The sequence below is a fragment of the Rhinopithecus roxellana genome, chromosome 2, assembly GCF_007565055.1.
Source record: "Rhinopithecus roxellana isolate Shanxi Qingling chromosome 2, ASM756505v1, whole genome shotgun sequence".
In the NCBI taxonomy this organism is placed as follows: domain Eukaryota; kingdom Metazoa; phylum Chordata; class Mammalia; order Primates; family Cercopithecidae; genus Rhinopithecus; species Rhinopithecus roxellana.
This window is the reverse complement of record NC_044550.1, coordinates 141,113,359-141,131,224: the sequence shown is the minus strand read 5'-3', so window position 1 is coordinate 141,131,224 and position 17,866 is coordinate 141,113,359. Positions and strand designations below refer to the sequence as shown.

Genomic DNA, 17,866 nt, shown 5'->3' with positions numbered 1-17,866 from the left:
TTTGTTATACAGCGTGTCTTCCTAAGCATGACATAAAACACAGAAGCTATAAAAGAAGAGTAATAAATATTATACAAATTTGTAAATAGTTCAGCAAAGAGTTTCAATAAAAAATTCCAAAGATAACAACAGAATTCTAAACATCTAAAAAACATATATTATATATATTTTGTATATGTATATATTACATGTATATATGTATTTATATTATAAACAAAGATGTTTATAAATATGAAAGGTGAACAAATACATAGAAATATATAGGTTAAAGAATACAAATAAAAGTGAGCTATTACTTTCAACTAGCAAATCAGGAAAAATGAGAAACTGGATCACAGCGCAGGAGGAAATGTAGATTTCATATGCTGTCACCATCTACTGCTGGTGGGAGCACCAATTGGTATATTTTTGGCGGTCAATTTGCTAAGCACTATCAACTTTGCGAATGCATAGACAATTCTGATGCCAGAAAGTTACCTTACAGATATGCATGCCCACACACATGCACGTGCACGCATACACACACACACTCAAGCAACTGTTCACAAGGGGGGCTGACTCCTGAGCTACTGGGCGTGGAAAACCAGAAATGCTTCATTTTTCATGAAGTTAAATCAGAGGGACAGAGGGAAAGTTCACAGATGTGTTTTGTCTGGACTACACACCATTGAAAAAAATGGTACAACATGTAGGAATTAGGAGATTTCACACACAAAATGCAGGTTTCCGGTTTTTTTGGGAAGAGGAGAACTCAGATGATCTGGCAACTGGGACCTATATTTTCATGTGGGCAACACTCGGCTGGCATGGCTGCTCCCTTCAGGAGGGACTGGGCTTTCATACTCTGCACTGGAGTGGACACCATTAGCTGATCCAACAAATACAGTATCAAAGACACCTACAAGTTCAGTTTCTTTGAATCCGTGGTTTCTTGCTAGGGGGACAATCAGGAGGGGTGGGACCTACAGCATACTTAAGAAGACACTACTGTCACTCTGCTAGACCACTTCCTACCTGACGGTAAGGACTGAGTCTGTGTCACTGAGTTAAACACACCGGTGCAGCAGCCTTTAAGACAGAAAGTCGGGACTAATAGGGACTAACATAGGAAGGTGTCCGTGACAAATTAACTGGGGGGAAAAGGGCACAGAACAAACCACACACACATACTATATTCCCGTTTATGGTTTTGAAGTATATTATACATACATATATGTGCTTGCATATGCACAGAAAATTTTTGGAAAGATAGAAAAATACCAGTGTTTCCTATTCCAGACTTTCGAGCAAGTTTTTAAAACATACATATATATGTACACACACACACACACACACACACACACACACACACACACACTGACATGTATGAATATGTATGAATCACATACATATACAGAATCTATAACAGGTCAGCAAACTAAGGCCTATGGGCAAGCCACCACTTCTGTCTGCACTCCTTCACTGACGTTTCATCTATGACGGCTTTTGTACTAAAACAGCAGCAGAGTTGAGTAGTTGAGAAAGAGTCCATGTGGCCCTCAAAGCCAAAAATATTTACTATCTGTCCCTTTAAGAAAAGTTTGCCAAGGCCTGATCTACTGCCTCTAAAATCAGATGCGGCTAGGTGGGCATGGTGGCTTACACCTGGAATCCCAGCACTTTGGGAGGCCAAGGCCGGTGGATCACTTGAGGCCAGGAGTTCAAGACTAGCCTGGCCAACATGCCAATACCTTATCTCTATTAAAAATACAAAAAAACTAGCTGGGTGCAGTGGCTCACGCCTGTAATCCCAGCTATTTGGGAGGCTGAGGCACAAGAATCGCTTGAATCTAGAAGGCAGAGGTTGTAGTGAGCCAAGATCGTGCCACTGCACTACACCCTGGGTGACAGAGTGAGACCCTGTCTCAAAATAAGTAAACAAAATAAAATAAAATCAGATGCAGCTGTAGTACATGAACCAATTAAAGAGAAAAACTTCATGAACACTGATAGAATTTTGCTGAATTACATAAACTTAACTAACTCAAGGCCAGTGAAGACATAATTTGTTTACCTGTGGAAACAGTACTTTTTAAGGTCTTCAAAGTAGTCATTATTGATGGAAGCACTTGGATTGTGAAGAAGTGGACTGCTATCAATTAAAGAGTCGTCCCAAGCTTGAGGCCACGGTTCTAGGTTTTCTTCAATAGCTTGAGAAATCCCTTTATCATGAGGAGAAATGATCTGAGCTCCATTATCCCAATAGACCTAGAGAACCCAGGAACACATTCAGAAGGTTTACCGTTAATGGAAATAAGGCACCTATTACCTATGGTCCCAAAGAATACAGATACAGGATTCCTACAGAAGGATGTACGTGTGGAGTAGAAAAAGGAAAATACCTTATAACCATTATCCTGCTTTGGATTGTGAGATGCAGTTATCATGATTCCAGCACAAAGTTTCAAGCGTGATACTGTGAAGGGCTGTAACATAGCAGGAAACAAGAATAAACAGTTTTTAACAAAAAGAAGCAGATATCCTTAAAATGTCTATTTTATACTGTTCATGCCAACTTGCTCCCTTTTAATAAATGTAATATATAAATAGCATAATATTTTTGAGCCACACCCCAGCAGTATGCAACTATCCTTAGAACTAACTAGTTGCTCAAAATTCCAGGATGCATTTCCAAATAAGAAAGGTGAGTAATTTCCTCAGTGCCTTCTCATTCCATCTTCTACTTGGTTAAGCTAGAAAATTATTCAAACAGAACAATGTCTAAGCCTCCATTCCAACGCTTTCAAGGCTTCTACCTGAGACAGAAGTTTGTGGATTCAATTTACTACCTCCAACTGCTTCTCCCTCTTCTCCTCTTTCTCATTTGCTTTTAAGGAAAAGGTTGAGAAAAAGACTGAGGGGCTGCGGGTGATGGCTCACGCCTATAATCCCACCACTTTGAGAGGCCGAGACAGGTGGATCACTTGAGGTCAGGAGTTCAAGACCAGCCTGGCCAACATGGTGAAACCCTGTCTCTACCAAAAATACAAAAGAATTAGCCAGGCATGGAGGCAGGCGCCTGTAATCTCAGTAACTTGGGAGGCTGAGGCAGGAGAATCACTTGAACCCGGGAGGCAGAGGTTGCAGTGAGCCAAGATCGTGCCACCGCACTCCAGCCCTAACTCTTTTTGAGACAAAAGTGAAACTCTGTCTCAGAAAAAAAAGTTGAGGGAATGGAGAATGCTCTTACACGTTGCTCATTTATCTCTCACTCCAGGGTTATTTATATTTCAACTTAACTCCCATCTCTACTACTTCCCAAAGTGGGAGGAGGGGCTGGATTATTCCCCCATTATGGCAAATGACATTGATTATACACAGGCAACCTGAGATTTAAATTGTCTGTCCCCTCCACCCTCCCACCAAGAATCATTGCAGTCACTCAACCCCCTGGAAGTTATGTCATATCTCTCAGGTGTCCTGGGCCAAAGAAAAGAGGAGAATGACTCCTCAGTGTGGACAAAGGATCATGGCACACTGGATCAATTCATGTCTGACATAAAATTAATAGCTATTAACGCTTAGTACAGAAGGTAATTAGGATGCTTGAATAGATGATAATTTTTCCATCAAACAATAAAACTTGAACTACATTTAGATGTGAATAGTGTGTGTACCAGGTTATTTACAGCCTAGGGGTGCTGCATCTACCTGTCAGTGCACTAGAGCCAGCAAACACAAAATGAGTTGGAATCTCCTTCTGTAGCGATACAGTCTCATTTCTACTAGATGCAAGTAACTGCATCCAAATCACATTTTTCAAAACGTATTTTCAGCATCTGGCCCAGCTCTTAAAAGTTTTGTCTATGTCAAAGTAACAGCTGTCATAGTCCCTACTGTCTTTTTCTTTAGATTGTGCTACACAAAGGATCTGATGAAAGTCTTACTCAAACATGCCGAGCATGCTCTCTGTACTAGCCATGAATAGTATTTAGAATAAAACATTTGTATAAAACAGGGGTACGTCAGCTTGTCAAAAATATTCATGACAAGACAGGGTTTGAAGTGAATTCAGATTTCGACCCAAGAAGTTTCTTAATTGTGATAGCTGAGAAAAAGAACTACAAACCAAATTTAAAAACGGAGAAAAGGCCAGGTGCGGTGACTCACGCCTGTAATACCAGCACTTTGGGAGGCCAAGGCAGGCAGATGACCTGAAGCCAAGAGTTCGAGACTAGCGTGGCCAATGTGGTGAAACCTCATTTCTACTAAAAATGCAAAAACTAGCTGGGTGTGGTGGCAGGCGCCTGTAATCCCAGCTACTTGGGAGGCTGAGGTAGGAGAATTGCTTGAACCCAGGAGATGGAGGTTACAGTGAGCCGAGACTGCACCATCGCACTCCAGCCTGGGCAACAGAGCGAGACTCTGTCTCAAAAAAATTTTTTTTTTTTTGCTAACTCACTCAAATATCCTTAGAATGCAAACAAAAGGAAAACTGCACTTTAAAAAAACCAATTCCGATGAATCAAAAGTTGAACACCAGAGAAATATTACCAGGATGTGGGAGAAACATTCCAGGAGAGAAAAGAAAATGCCTCGTATATGCCAAGGAGCTCCTCTGTCATTCAAACAGTCCAATCCCAATAGCCCTAAAGACTGTCAAATTCAGCCAAGTCCCATCCCTGATCATGTGACAGGAAATTATGAAAGGAAATGGCTACTTACCACAAAGGGGGTTGGCGTTATATCAGAAAAGAGGTACACAGGAATCCCCTGACTGATAAATGTGGTTGCAGCAAGTCGGGCAAACCTGCGAATGCAGAGTGCCAGGGAAGAAAAGGAGAGTTGAGTGATCAGGACTGTGAGAGATGGAAAGAAGGGAATGAATGCCGAACGTTCTTTAGGGTGAATGCAGCAGCCAGATCAAGGATAGCATTTATTACAATCTTTACCCTGGCATGGGACAGTAAAGCTGAAGGACTCTCAGGAGTCATCTCATTTCACTCTTTTGTTTTACAGAAATGGCACTAAAGCCAAGAAAGGCCAGGCCCCTTTCCCTGGGTCTAACAGCCACTTAGTGGCGGAGCCAGGCTGCATCCCAGCCTTTCAGCTCTCCATCTACCTCAGTGGTTCTCAGCCAGGGCAAGTCTGCACCTTCTCCTTCCAGGCATCTGAAATGTCTGGAAACATTTTTGCGTGTCACACTGGGGAACAGAGAGAGCCGCTACTGGCAGCTAGTAGGGAGAGGTCAGGGGTGCTGCTAAACACCTTATAATGTGCCCCACAACCACAAAAAAATCACCCAGCCACTGTGCAGTCACACGTCAACAGAGCAGAGGCTGAAAATCCCCACCTAAGCCTATCACAATCCAGCGTACACCACACAGACTGGAAATTGATTAGAGATTGCTTTATTTGAAATATAAGACATCCTGGAGTATGCATGTGTGTATATACACACATACACACACAAACACACACACACACACACCACACCCCCATACACGTATATACATCTTGGTTCCAATCAGCCTTTGAAAGAAAACTTAATTATTTGACATTTTTCTCAACTTCCACAGAAACTTGCTCAGGGCAAGACACAGAAATGGCATCAAATCTTCCTTCAAGCTGGTGTAAAATACATTACCACAAATAAATGAGCAATTTACTCAGAATGAACAACATTATACCATCCTTGTGGGTTAAACAATCAGATCATTCATCCTCTCCCCAAATACTTCTTGAGCACTAGCTTCATCAAACAGTATTCTGAAGGCTGCCTGGGGGACAAAGAGCAGATCTCCACTCTTTCTCTCTACGTTACAAATGTGCACAAAAAACGCGATGCGTTCTCTGCATGTACTTAACAGTTACTGCTTACGTTCCCCACTAGATACTTAAAATTGGAAGATTAAAGAATAAACATTTCTTTGGGCAAAATTCAGAAACTGCAATAGTTTCCAACTCCTTATGAAGATTCCTTTCACTCATTGTGAATATCTTACTATGTGTTGGTTAAACACTTACGTTACGATCTCTAAATGTCTCACGCCTTGTAGGTAATAGAGAGTAGCCTTGAGTTCCACTCCATCCCATCCCATCAAACTCTGAGACTTGAACCATAAGCTTAAATCAGTAACATCACTCACTTTAAGGAAATGATAGGGACCTAAGGCAGGGCAAAAAAATCTGTACCTTAATTGATAATATTAACATATCTCTGAAGGTTGTATCAACCAGAAGCAGGGCAGTCAGCCTAAAATGAAGAAATTTAAGCTCAGTAGGTAGATTTAGCCACATATAAGCACTGTGCATGCTCTGAGCAAAGGATCTGACCTGCCCTGGGGTGGCAGAGGAACATGGTCATGATTTAGTTCTAACTGTATATCCACTAACTGTAAATGACAAGCTGATATGCTAGTTTACACCACATCATTCTCTTGTGAATGTAGTTTATGTGCATCTATCCCCCAGAGCTATAACTTTTCTCTTGCTTTACTGACAAAAACCACATTTTTGAGCTGCAAAGCTAAAGACTAAAAACCGTATGCCCCCGAGTTCAACCTGGGGCTGATGCCGCCTGGTGATTTTCTCTGGCTATACACCCTTCCTCACGGTCACACGTTTGTCACCACGAGTGCTTCTGTCTTAGATTGGAAGCTCCTGATGGGCAAATATAGGACTCTATAAACTCATCCAGCTCTGTAAAGTTAATGAGACTTTTCATTAATATTCAATATGTATAATTCTAAGATACTACTAATACTGATACTCTGGAATGATTAAAAATTCATCATAACAGAGGAAGTGTTCAAGTAAAAAAGAGGGTTATGTAACATGGTTAAGGGCAGGGGTTGGTAACTACAGCCAGCCCATTTTGTAAATAAAGTTTTACTGGAACACTGCCATGCTCCTGTGTTTATGCATTGTCTATGGATGCTTCTCTGCTTCATGGGAGAATGAGTAGTGGTGGTGGGAATCATGTGATACGCAATGTGTATGATATCCACTATTTGCCCTTTAGAGAAAAAGTTTGCTGACCGCTGGTACTAGCCTCCTTAGGTTTAAATTGCGACTCCTGCTTTCACATTATAATCTCAAAGTAAAGGGATGAAAGTGCATACCTTACAGGTTGCTGTGAGGATAGAATGAGTAAATACGTAAGTGTCTGGTTCATAATCAGCACTCAAATGATTGCTGTTATTACTGTTATCATTATCACCATCAGCATCACATGCCTACAGCTACATAACAGAGTCCCACTGGTTTGAGAATGTTTCAGAAATGCAGCTTGACGTGGGCATTCAAGAGTGGGAAGGGGGTCATGAGGTTTATGAATAGCACGGTAAAAATTATGTATAAATTTAATGGGTGCAGCACACCCCAACATGGCACATGTATACATATGTAACAAACCTGGACATTGTGCCATGTACCCTAGAACTTAAAGTATAATAAAAAATTTTAAAAAATTAAAAAAAATTATGTATAACAAGGCAAATGAGAGGGTGAAATAATACTCCCAGTTTAAGAAATTTTTGTTTAGATAGGTATTACATTCTAAATTGTCTAAATAATTTTATTTCCTCAACCCAATGTAAAACCAGAATCTTTCAAAGTTGCCAAGAGAAGTTACCTATTGTTTTTATTGTTAAGCAATGAGGCTAATGAATATATTAAAGTCAAGTAATTGAGATGGTGATTAAAATAAAACTGCAAAATAAATTATAAAAGCATCATTTTGTAAAAATGTTTAAATACCTTCTGCTGCTACCCCCACTGGATGGATGGGCTCGGGCGTCAAAGCTGATCACGATGCCTTTCTGCTTTAAGTCACTGAACTGTTTTTCCAGGTATCTGCAAAATCCCTACAAATATGCCATAGATTTAAAAAGTATACGCTTTAACATATTTTTATATATACCATGTAGAAAAATTGGACAAAAATTAAGTTTTCTCAAATTTCATAGAACACTATAGCAGAGGGGGAAAAATTCACCTCAGTAAGGAAAGCAAACTCAACAATAAGAAAATAATAGCTTTGTTTATTATCTACGTGTTTCTGTATTAGGTACTGTGTTAGCCATTGATCACTTAGTAGCTGTTATCTCTAACCTCAGATCGACTTTGTTAGGAAAACTTTTTTTTTTCCCCAGAGACAGGGTCTTGCTCTGTTGCCTAGGCTGGAGTTGCAATGGCACAATCAAAGTTCATTGCAACCTTGAATTCCTGGGCTTAAGCAATCCTCCCCGCTGCCCCAACTCAGCCTCTTCAGAAGCTAGGACCACAAGTGCATGCTACCAGGCCCAACTAAGTTTTAAAAATTTTTTGTAGAGACAGGGTCTTGCTACGTTGCCCAGGTTGGTCTTGAACTATTGTCAAATAATCCTCCTGCCTTCACCTCCATAAATGCTGGGATTATAGGTGTGGGTCACTGCCCCTGACCAGAAATCCCATTTTACAGATGGTTAAAATAAGGCTCAGAGAGGCACAGTGACTTGTCTTGTTTCAGATATTCGAGTAGCAGAGCCTGGATTTGTACCCAGGGCTGGTGAGAGGTGCTTCAGTGCAGGGCCTAAAAGCACACACTCTAGAAGCACAATCTGTGAGTCTGTACTCCACGCTGCCACCTACAAGCAAATGACAAGTTCCTTAATTTCTTGGTGCCTTAGTTTCCTCTTCTGTAAAACAGGAATAACAATATCTACCTCATAAGGAGCAAACGAATGAAAACATGCAAAGTACTGAGAATTCAACACCAACTAAGTACTATATTAAGTGTTTGCTGTTGTAAGCATTATTTTTGTTGTTATTTTCCTTCAAAGCCATATAAAACAAAGAAAACTGTGGTAGACTGGGCAAAAATAATGATTCATTTTACATTATTTATTTCACTTTTGCTAAAGTCTTATTAAAATATATGTAACTCTTTTTCCTTTGAGATGGGGTCTCACTGTGTCTCCCATGCTGGAGTGCAGTGACATGATCACGGTTCACTGCAGCCTCAATCTCTCAGGCTCAAGTAATCCTCTCACCTCAGCCTCCTGACGTGCTGGGACTACAGGCACTTGCCACCACGCCTGGCTAATTTTTAAAAAACAATTTATGTAGAGATGGAATCTTGCCATATTTTCCAGGCTGGTTTTGCCCAGGCTGGTTTCAATTTCTTGGGCTCAAACAATCCTCCTGCCTTGGCCTCCCAAAGTGCTAGGATAATAGGCATGAGCCACCATGCCCAACCCATTACTTTTATTTTGGGTAGCAGGGGATACATCACAGCCTTGTTGCCAGAGCAAAGCTAATTTAGAATGCCTTTAGCTTCTCCTGAACAAATACATTGCACTGGGATTATCTTCTGAGGCTGAGTGATACAAGGAAATAAGGCCACATGTATTGGTTTCGTGGGTTCCCCAGAAGGTAGCCACATGCCTGATACTCTAAGACTTACAACAGTGACAGTACCCCTCTTTCTGCTCAACCCTTGAGCTGTGGCCCTAATGCTCCATGGGGCAAAAAGCATTCACACCTCCAGATTCTCTAAAAATCTCAGAGGCCTGCTGAGGATGAGGACCTGAAAGAATGGCCAAGAGAAAAGTGAATTCCTATTCTAGATGAAAGACTCAGTGGGGGGAAGAGAGAGGTTTTCAGAAATAAAATGTTATTATAAAACATAAGAAGCATGTTTATTTGTTTGACTTCAAAAAGTAGAACTAAGACCAATACGTAAATTCTACAGAAAGGCAGATTTTGGCTTAAAATAATGAAACCATCTTTTAATGAGAATGGTCCAAAGATAGAATGGCCTCTTTCAGAGGACAGTGAGTTTCCCATCACTGGTATGCCATGGCTAAATCAAATAATCTAAGAACACAGAATCCAAAATAGAGCATAAACACAGCATAAATTAATTGGCAGGAGGAAATTATAACCTCTATCAATGAGGCAAACAATTCAAAAGTTTCCTCCAGTCTCTCTGTCCTGTTTCCTTTGACATATTTTTGAATCACATACATCTGCTTCTTAAACGAACCAGGCAAACTTTGGGGTACCTCAGAATGAGGCTCCACACCCAGAGACCAGCAGGAAGAGCACCTATGCCACCAAGAAAGTCTGACTAGTGAAAAATTACCAATATATTTGTCTATCAGCATTCTGCCAGGGAACACTACCCAAGACGGGGTAGAAACCTGGGCTGTTTGTTCTGGGAATCCTCTTGCCTCTAATTTTGAATCCACTCCTAAGATTTTAAAGATATACCTGCTGCTCAGATAAAACTTTCTTAACTCTTCATTTCTCTGTCTCCTATTATAAGTATCCAAGAATAGGCTGAATGAGCACTTCAGAGTGGTGGGGTCGTGGAGAAAATGACCCCAAGTGGTGTCTGGTTGAATTACATGACCTTTAGCATACTGATCATCTTCTTTACCACAGGGTTTACCCCCAGAGAAGACCAATTCTAGGAGAAAAATGGGTAAGATAGTCCTTAACAGGAATACATTTCATTACTCTCAGAAACTAGATGTAGAAAAATACAGGGGAAAAAGCTCTAGGTAAATCTACAATCCCTTAGAAATCCCTAACGATTACGCCCAATGGCAGGTGTAACCAACTGGATTGTCCAAAGATGGCCCCGGTAACATAAGCCATGCCACATGTTCCTCTTACAATGTGACATTAATGCTCCTCCAATGAGAAGTGGGTATCTATGTGCCCTCTCCTTGAATATGAGACAGCCTTACTGACTCACTTTTAACAAACTGAATATGGTAGAAGTGACATTGTGCGACTTTCAAAGCTAGGTCATAAAAGTCAGCACAGCTTCCAACTGGTACATTCTCTCTCTCCCTCTCTGGATACTCCATTGGAAGCCAACCACCATGTTATAAGGAAGTCCAGGCCACATGAAGGGGCTCCAGCCCCAGCTAAGATCCTGGCTAATAGCCAGTAATAATTTCAGATGTGTGAATGAAATTCTTCATCTGAGGCCTTCAAATGATTCCAGCCTCCAAACTGGACCAGATGGTACTGAGTGGAGCAGAGATAAGCTGTCCTCACTGAGTTCTACCAAAATTGCAGATTTGTGATCAAAATAAATGTGGTTGTTGTTTTAAATCATTATGTTTCCAGTGATTTGTTATATAGCCCTAGTAACTGGCATAGAAGGCAACCTTATTCATCAGCACAGTTCCTACAGTTCCTATGTTATCCACAAACCGAATAGGATCCCCGAACTTACCCCATTCTAAGTCTTTCCTCCAGCATCTTAGGGAGCCCTATTGCTTAATAAGAATTTGTGACCAGGAGTTCCCATGGCAAATCGTTTTTTTTTTTTTTTTTTTTTTTGAGATAGAGTTTTGCTCTGTTGCCCAGGCTGGAGTCCAGTGGCACGATGTCAGCTCACTATGACCTTGCCTTCCAGGTTCAAACAATCCCTCTGTCTCAGCCTCCCAAGTAGCTGGAATTACAGGTGCACACCACCACGCCTGGCTAATTTTTGTATTTTTGGTAGAGACAGGGTTTCACCATGTTGCTCAGGCTGGTCTTGAACTCCTAGGCTCAAGTGATCCGCCTGCCTCAGCCTCCCAAAGTGCTGGGATTACACACATGAGCCATCGTGCCTGGCCCCCATGGTAATTCCATATCCTTAGATAAGCTTTCCTTATTGGAGTTTTGTTACAACATGCCCAGCTTTGCCTTTTATGCTGGGATGTATATGTGAGGCACATGTAATCACTATTAGGCAATTTTTTCTAGCCTTTCTTTTCCCTGAATTAAAGTGATATTCATCATTAACAGGTCTAAGCTGAAGAAATACTGATAAGAATAATCTGTTCTATTTCATTTCCTTCATAAACAGTACTGCCAATACCCAGTGGAAGTGCTTCTGTTTTCTCAAATTATCTCTTTCCTAAAAGCTGGGTCTAGACTCTGACAAAAATATTCACAAGTTAAGGCAAGGAAACTCAGACTCAATCCAGACTATAAAACAAAGGAGAACAGGCTCTTGGTAATTCTAGCAGTCAGAAAAGCTTTTTAGCACTTGCTATGTAACCATGGCAAAAATAATAGAACCTTAAAAGTTGTCAGTTTACTTGGTGCATTTATACGGGAAGGAAAGCTCCATGAGAGAATCTGTTTGTTTGAGTCACTCTCATATCCCCAGTGACTGGCACATAATAGGCACTCAATAAGTGTGCTGAATGAATGAATGAATGGCTATATGAGTCCTGATCAAGTGCTACTTCGACCAACTTACTTTATGGAGTAAATGGTGGCGACTTCCTGTGTCTAGCCAAGCTGATAAGACATGTCCATAGTTAGAACAAATTAGGTCTGTCAAATAGAAAATGAGCTAGGGGATACATTGAGTTACTAAGAATTATAAAAATGTGGTACCTGTGTAGTCTGGATGATGGTCAAGTCATTCATACGAGAAATTCCAGGTCCCATAGCAGCTCGAAGGCCAGCTGTCCCAAACTCCAATCGGGCCCCAAAACATTTTTCTAGTTCTTCTTTATTACCTTCTGCTATTAGTCGTTTCACTACCTCCAAAGTTAAGAAATTCTGCAAAACAAAAATGTATAGATACAGCGAGACACATAAGTGAATGAAAAATCAGAAATGTAAAAAAACCCACAATTATTCTAACCCATAGAAAAAAAAATATATATATATGTAGACCTTTCAATTTTCTGATGCTTTTGAAATCTGAAATATGAAGTCAGTTTGACATTATAATGTTAAGTGTTCTGTTCTTTCCTGTCAAGGTAAGCACTTTTGGAGAAACAGAAGTGGAGGTTTTACCATATGAGTCTAACCCCCAGAATGGAATCCCAGCACACTACTTGCCAACTCTAGGTGCTTGTGCAGATTATTTCAGTTCTCAAATTCTGTTTCCCCATTTGCAAAATGGGAATAATCTAGAACCTCCCTTACTCGATTTTTAAGGTTTTAAGGTGGTTTACTTCAACTTAATGTAAAACATCTTTCTCTACCTGGCACTTAGTTGTGATTAAATGTTCATTTTTCTCCCTAATGCCCTCCAATTTTCCGGAGAGATTACACAATTTAAATCAAAACCTTACTTTTGTAATATTTTATAATTCATACCAGGCGTTCACATACCTGGTCAAGTTTGAATATTGTAACATCTCCAAGAAGCAGACAAATAACAGAAACCTAATTTTATAGATGTGGAAGCCTCGGAGATTGAGTGACTTGCTTAAATTGCAAGATAAACGTTAATCTAGTGCCTTTTCTATAACATTAACTGCTTCAAATGGACGCTGACATGATTCATTTAAGTTCATCATACGTTGCCCTATTTTTTTTTTTGTATGGTAGTTGCAGAAAATGTTAAGGTTGGAGAAAAATAATGACAATCCTATTAATTTCATATGAGCCTTTTAAGTTATGAATTCAGGAAAACAACAGAGGAAGTACTTTATATTCCTGTTTTACAGTCATTATCCACTTAGATGAGCACTCATGCAGGACATGGCCATGTAATTAAACTTTGAAATACTATTGCAAATAAAACCTTGGCTTTCTGGAATTAAGCCCACATTTCCAGATTGTTTCAGATTCAATAGGAATCAAGTAAACCCCACCTTTTTTGGTGAAAAGCAGCAGACACTAATTACAGGACACAGTCTTACCTATCAGACTGTCAGCTGCCCCCAAAGAAGGGCTCAGATTGGGTACATAAAAGAGGCTCATAGAAGAGGCTCAATAAATATTCGTGGAGTGAATCAGAAAACACGGACTTCACTGCCACACCCAATATCGAGTGATTCTCCCTTGTTCATAGTGTAGGTCTGGAAAATCTTAATTGGTCTTTGATATATATGAAAGACCAATTATATATATGGTCTTTGATATATATGAAATTTGATATATATGAAAGTAGCCTGAGAGAAACAAAGGAGATGGACAGATACGAATGAGAAGTTAAGAGGAGAGCAGGATCAAAATCAGCCCTGGCAGTGACCAAAACTGACAGCAGAGAAAAGAGCAGGGATGAAGGGCACGGTGGAAACACAGAGGGCACCTGCCAGGGTGCCTTGCCAATCGCGGGGGGGTAGTCAGACTAGAGGGCTGCAGTACTTTTAGCTGGTGGGAGATTCACTGGAGAATGAATGGGCTTCTTCTAAGTTAGGTGCCAGTTTCAAAGCAAAAAAAGAAATTAACAGAGGATAGAACATGAGAAGTGGTTAAAAAAAAAAAAAGGACATCTCATTTCTACCCAGAGAGATACAATCCTTCTATACACAGATGCAACACTGTGTAGAAATTAGATTGCTTTCTTCTCCTTTTTCTTCTTAGGGAAAGTGCATTATGAACTCTGACTTCAAAACAATTCTGTACTCTACAAATTGCAAGTTATCAGAAATGGAAACATTTTTCTTCCCTTGAGAATCACAAGGTTATCTTCCCAGGAAAAGAAAAACGCCCCCAAGGAGTTGCCAATAGCATCCTGGAAATGGGATTTGCTGACATTTTATCTGTAGGGGCCGGAGAATGGTAAATAAAGACAAAGACCTGACCCCTACTGACCTTGTAATCTGCTTTGTTCATTCAAGTATTTCAGTGACCTACTACGCGTCATGCACTATGCCTATGCCAGGCACTCCAAACCAAGGTAGTGAGAACAGAGAGGCCTGGTCACATAATCTATGGAGGTCCAGTGCACAATGAAAATGGGTGACCTCTCTTTTTACCATTAAGATTTTCAAGACAGGACAGCAGGACATTAAAACAACAGTGGGCCCTTCTAGGAGTGGGAGTCCTGTAAGACTGCAGGGGTCTCTCGCCCCTGAAGTCGGCCCTGGAGAGAGACATTAAACAAACCTACAAACAAGTGTTTTTGGAGTTTTTTTTTTGTTTTTACCATTTGTAGTAAGAGCTAGAAAGGAAAATAACAGACCGTTTAGAGTGAATATTAGGGAGAAATAATTTACACTTCGAAGCCAAGGAAGGACTCTCTACGTAAGCCACATTTAAGTTCAGGCACAAAATGAGTCACAACGGAAGAAACAAGTTCGGCAGAGGAGAGCAGCAAGGGGCATCCCGAGAAAACCGAACAGCAAGCAGAACAGGTAGGAAGGGCGAGACGCAAGTTAGAGAGGAGAGAGGGAGTGATGTCCACAGCTGGGTTCCTGATTCTCTCTAAGAAAAGGATTGAAGAGACAGAAAACCATGCTGTGTCCAAAGGGTTCCTCCTCGGCAGTCAAAGTTCTAACGGGTACTCCTGAAGCCAGGCGGGCCCACCCAGGAGGACCCTTGGTTTGTAACCAAGCCCTCGGGATGGGAGGACCGGACCACAACGCTGCTCAGCAGAGGTCTCAGCGGCCAAAGGAATAGGCGGGACGGAGCGATTCTGGGTCCATGGGGATGCACAGCAGAGCACGGACGACGAGCCAGCTGTCTGAGTGACAGGCGTGCTCCCCTCAGCTAGACAGCGTCCAGGGTCTGGCCGCGCTTAGACCACCCTGGCTCGCTCCTCTACTCCAAACTTGCAGTCCGGCCGGCCGGATGGCTGGTTTCGTCCGGGAACACGCTTTCCCGGCCTAACTCCGACCGTGCCACATGCCTGCCAGGCCGAAGGAAGCCTAGCAGCGGCCGCACCCTCCTCTTGAGTCTTCCCGGGAGAGAAGCGGGGTGCACGCGGCGGGAAGGCAGCTCAGGCAGCAGCACGCGGCGCCGCGCCTGGGGAGGTCGGAGCACCCGGCCCCGCTCCGGGCGCTCCCCGCCTGCTGACGCCCCTCACCTTGTCCCAGCGCAGCCACTGGGCCGTCTCCTGGTCCAGCCGGGTGTTCTCACCGAGACCGCCGTCTTCTGCAGCCGCCATCGCTGAGCTTGTGCTGTCGCGGCAGAGGGAAGTAGGCGGCGAGGTCACTCTTCCGGCCCGGCCCCAAGAGGTGGAGGCGGAGGCGGGGACGGGGAGAGCCGCGGCTGAGCCAGCCAGTCCTGGGGAAAGTGACGCGCGCCGCGGCGGGCACGCCTCCTTGCCTTTTGTGGGTGTGCCACGGGGGGTGGGAGTGAGCGAGGAGGAATTGCGCGGCTGGGGTGAGTTGCTGGAACCTGGCACGAGTGAAAGGCTTTGCTATCGTCTCTGATGCATCCAGGTTACAGCCAGCCGTGAGTTCCTGCTGCGCGCCAGGTACAGGTCAGACGCTGGGATACCAGGAAGTGCACCCAGATAGGGGCCTGAAGATTATGTAGAAATTCAGAGGGTCAAGAACAGCCAGAAAAAAATCTTGAAAAAGAAAAACAAAGTGGGAAGACCAGTGGAATATAAGATAGAGACCAGAAACAAAAATACACTTGTATGGACAATTTATTTCAGAGGCAGGGCTGCAGAGCACAGGAGGAAACTAATTTTAGTTAATGGTGCTGGGTCAACGGGATATCCACGTAGTGAAAAGAAAAAAGAGAAATTGGCCCCCTACTTCTCATCACACACAGCTCTGAATTGCAGATCAATTGTAGCTCTAAGTGTGAAAGGTAGCGTGAAACTTATGAAAACTAACATAGGAGCACATCTTCCTGACGCTGGTATCACCAAGCCATAAAGAAGATGCATACCCATAAGCATAAAAAGGCACGTGTAGGAATATTTCTAGCAGCATTATTTGTAAAAGCCTCAAACTGGAAACAACCCAGATGACCATCGACAATACAATGGATAAATACTTGGTAGTATGTCCATACCCACTCATATAAATAAATCATGGCACATTGATACAGCAGTGCAAGTGAACTACTGTTATACACAACATCATGAATGAATCTCACAAACACTGAGTGACGGAGTTGAAAAACCCGCCTCCCCACCCCAAAATACTGGATCATTCATCTGTAGTCCCAGCTACTTGGTGATGGGGGAGCTGGAGGGAGTCCTGAGGAGGGATGATCGCTTGAGCCTGGGAGGTCGAGGCTGCAGTAAGCTCTGATTATGCCACTGTTCTCCAGCCTGGGAGACAGAGGGAGACCCTGAAAAAAAAAACCAAAAAAACCCGAAATATATAAAATTATAGGGAGAGGGAACAAATCAGTGATTTTCAAGAGCTGGGGGTGGGGGGAGGGGTTGACTACCAAGGGCACAATGGAATTTGAGGGAGTTGTGGAAATGTTCTGTATCTTGATTGAGTTCAGGGTTTACATTTATCAAAACTCATAGAACTAGGATATAAAGGGTAAAGTTCACTGTATGTAAGTTATATCTTTTTTTCTTAAGTTTTAAGATTAAAAACTAAAAAGGAGGCAAAACTAATCTATGGATGTCAGGAGAGTGGTAGCTTTGGGAAGGAGGGAAAGTGCCTTCTGGGGTTCTGGGACTGTTCTGTTTCTTGACCTGGACGATGGTCAACAGGTGTGTTCACTTCGTAATATTCACTAAGCTGCAATCTTATGAGTTGTGCATTTTCTGTATGTTCTTCAATTTTTTAATTATTATTATTTTTTGAGACACAGTGTCGCTCTGTCACCCAGGCTGGAGTGCAGTGGTACGATCTCAGCTCACTGTAACCTCTGCCTTCTGGGTTCAAGAGATTCTCATGCCTTAGCCTCCTGAGCAGCTGGGATTACAGGGGCGTGCCACCGTGCCCCAGCTTATTTATTTATTTATTTATTTATTTATTTATTTATTTATTTGAGACAGAGTCTTGCTCTGTCACCCAGGCTGGAGTGCAATGGTGGGATCTCAGCTCACTACAACCTCCATCTCCCGGGTCCAAGTGATTCTCCTGCCTCAGCCTCCCAAGTAGCTGGGATTATATGTGTGAGCCACCGTGCCCAGCCTTTTTTTTTTTTTGTATTTTTAGTAAAAAACGGATTTCGCCATGTTGGTCAGGCTGGTCATGAACTCCTGACCTCATGTGATCTG

General features: G+C 42.2%; 1 protein-coding gene across 1 annotated transcript in view; it reads right to left on the bottom strand.

The window, feature by feature from the left end:
• The window catches only part of PGM2 (phosphoglucomutase 2), a 36,171-nt gene extending 20,266 nt beyond the window's left edge, over positions 1-15,905 (bottom strand). Inside the window, exons 1-6 of the mRNA XM_010365825.2 lie at positions 15,749-15,905; positions 12,376-12,543; positions 7,741-7,847; positions 4,705-4,789; positions 2,382-2,465; positions 2,054-2,247 (exon numbers count right to left, since the gene is read on the bottom strand). Of these exons, the coding sequence (XP_010364127.1) occupies positions 2,054-2,247; positions 2,382-2,465; positions 4,705-4,789; positions 7,741-7,847; positions 12,376-12,543; positions 15,749-15,829 (719 nt within the window). The 5' untranslated portion in view covers positions 15,830-15,905. The remainder of the gene's footprint in view (positions 1-2,053; positions 2,248-2,381; positions 2,466-4,704; positions 4,790-7,740; positions 7,848-12,375; positions 12,544-15,748) is intronic.
• Between the last annotated feature and the right edge of the window lie 1,961 nt (positions 15,906-17,866).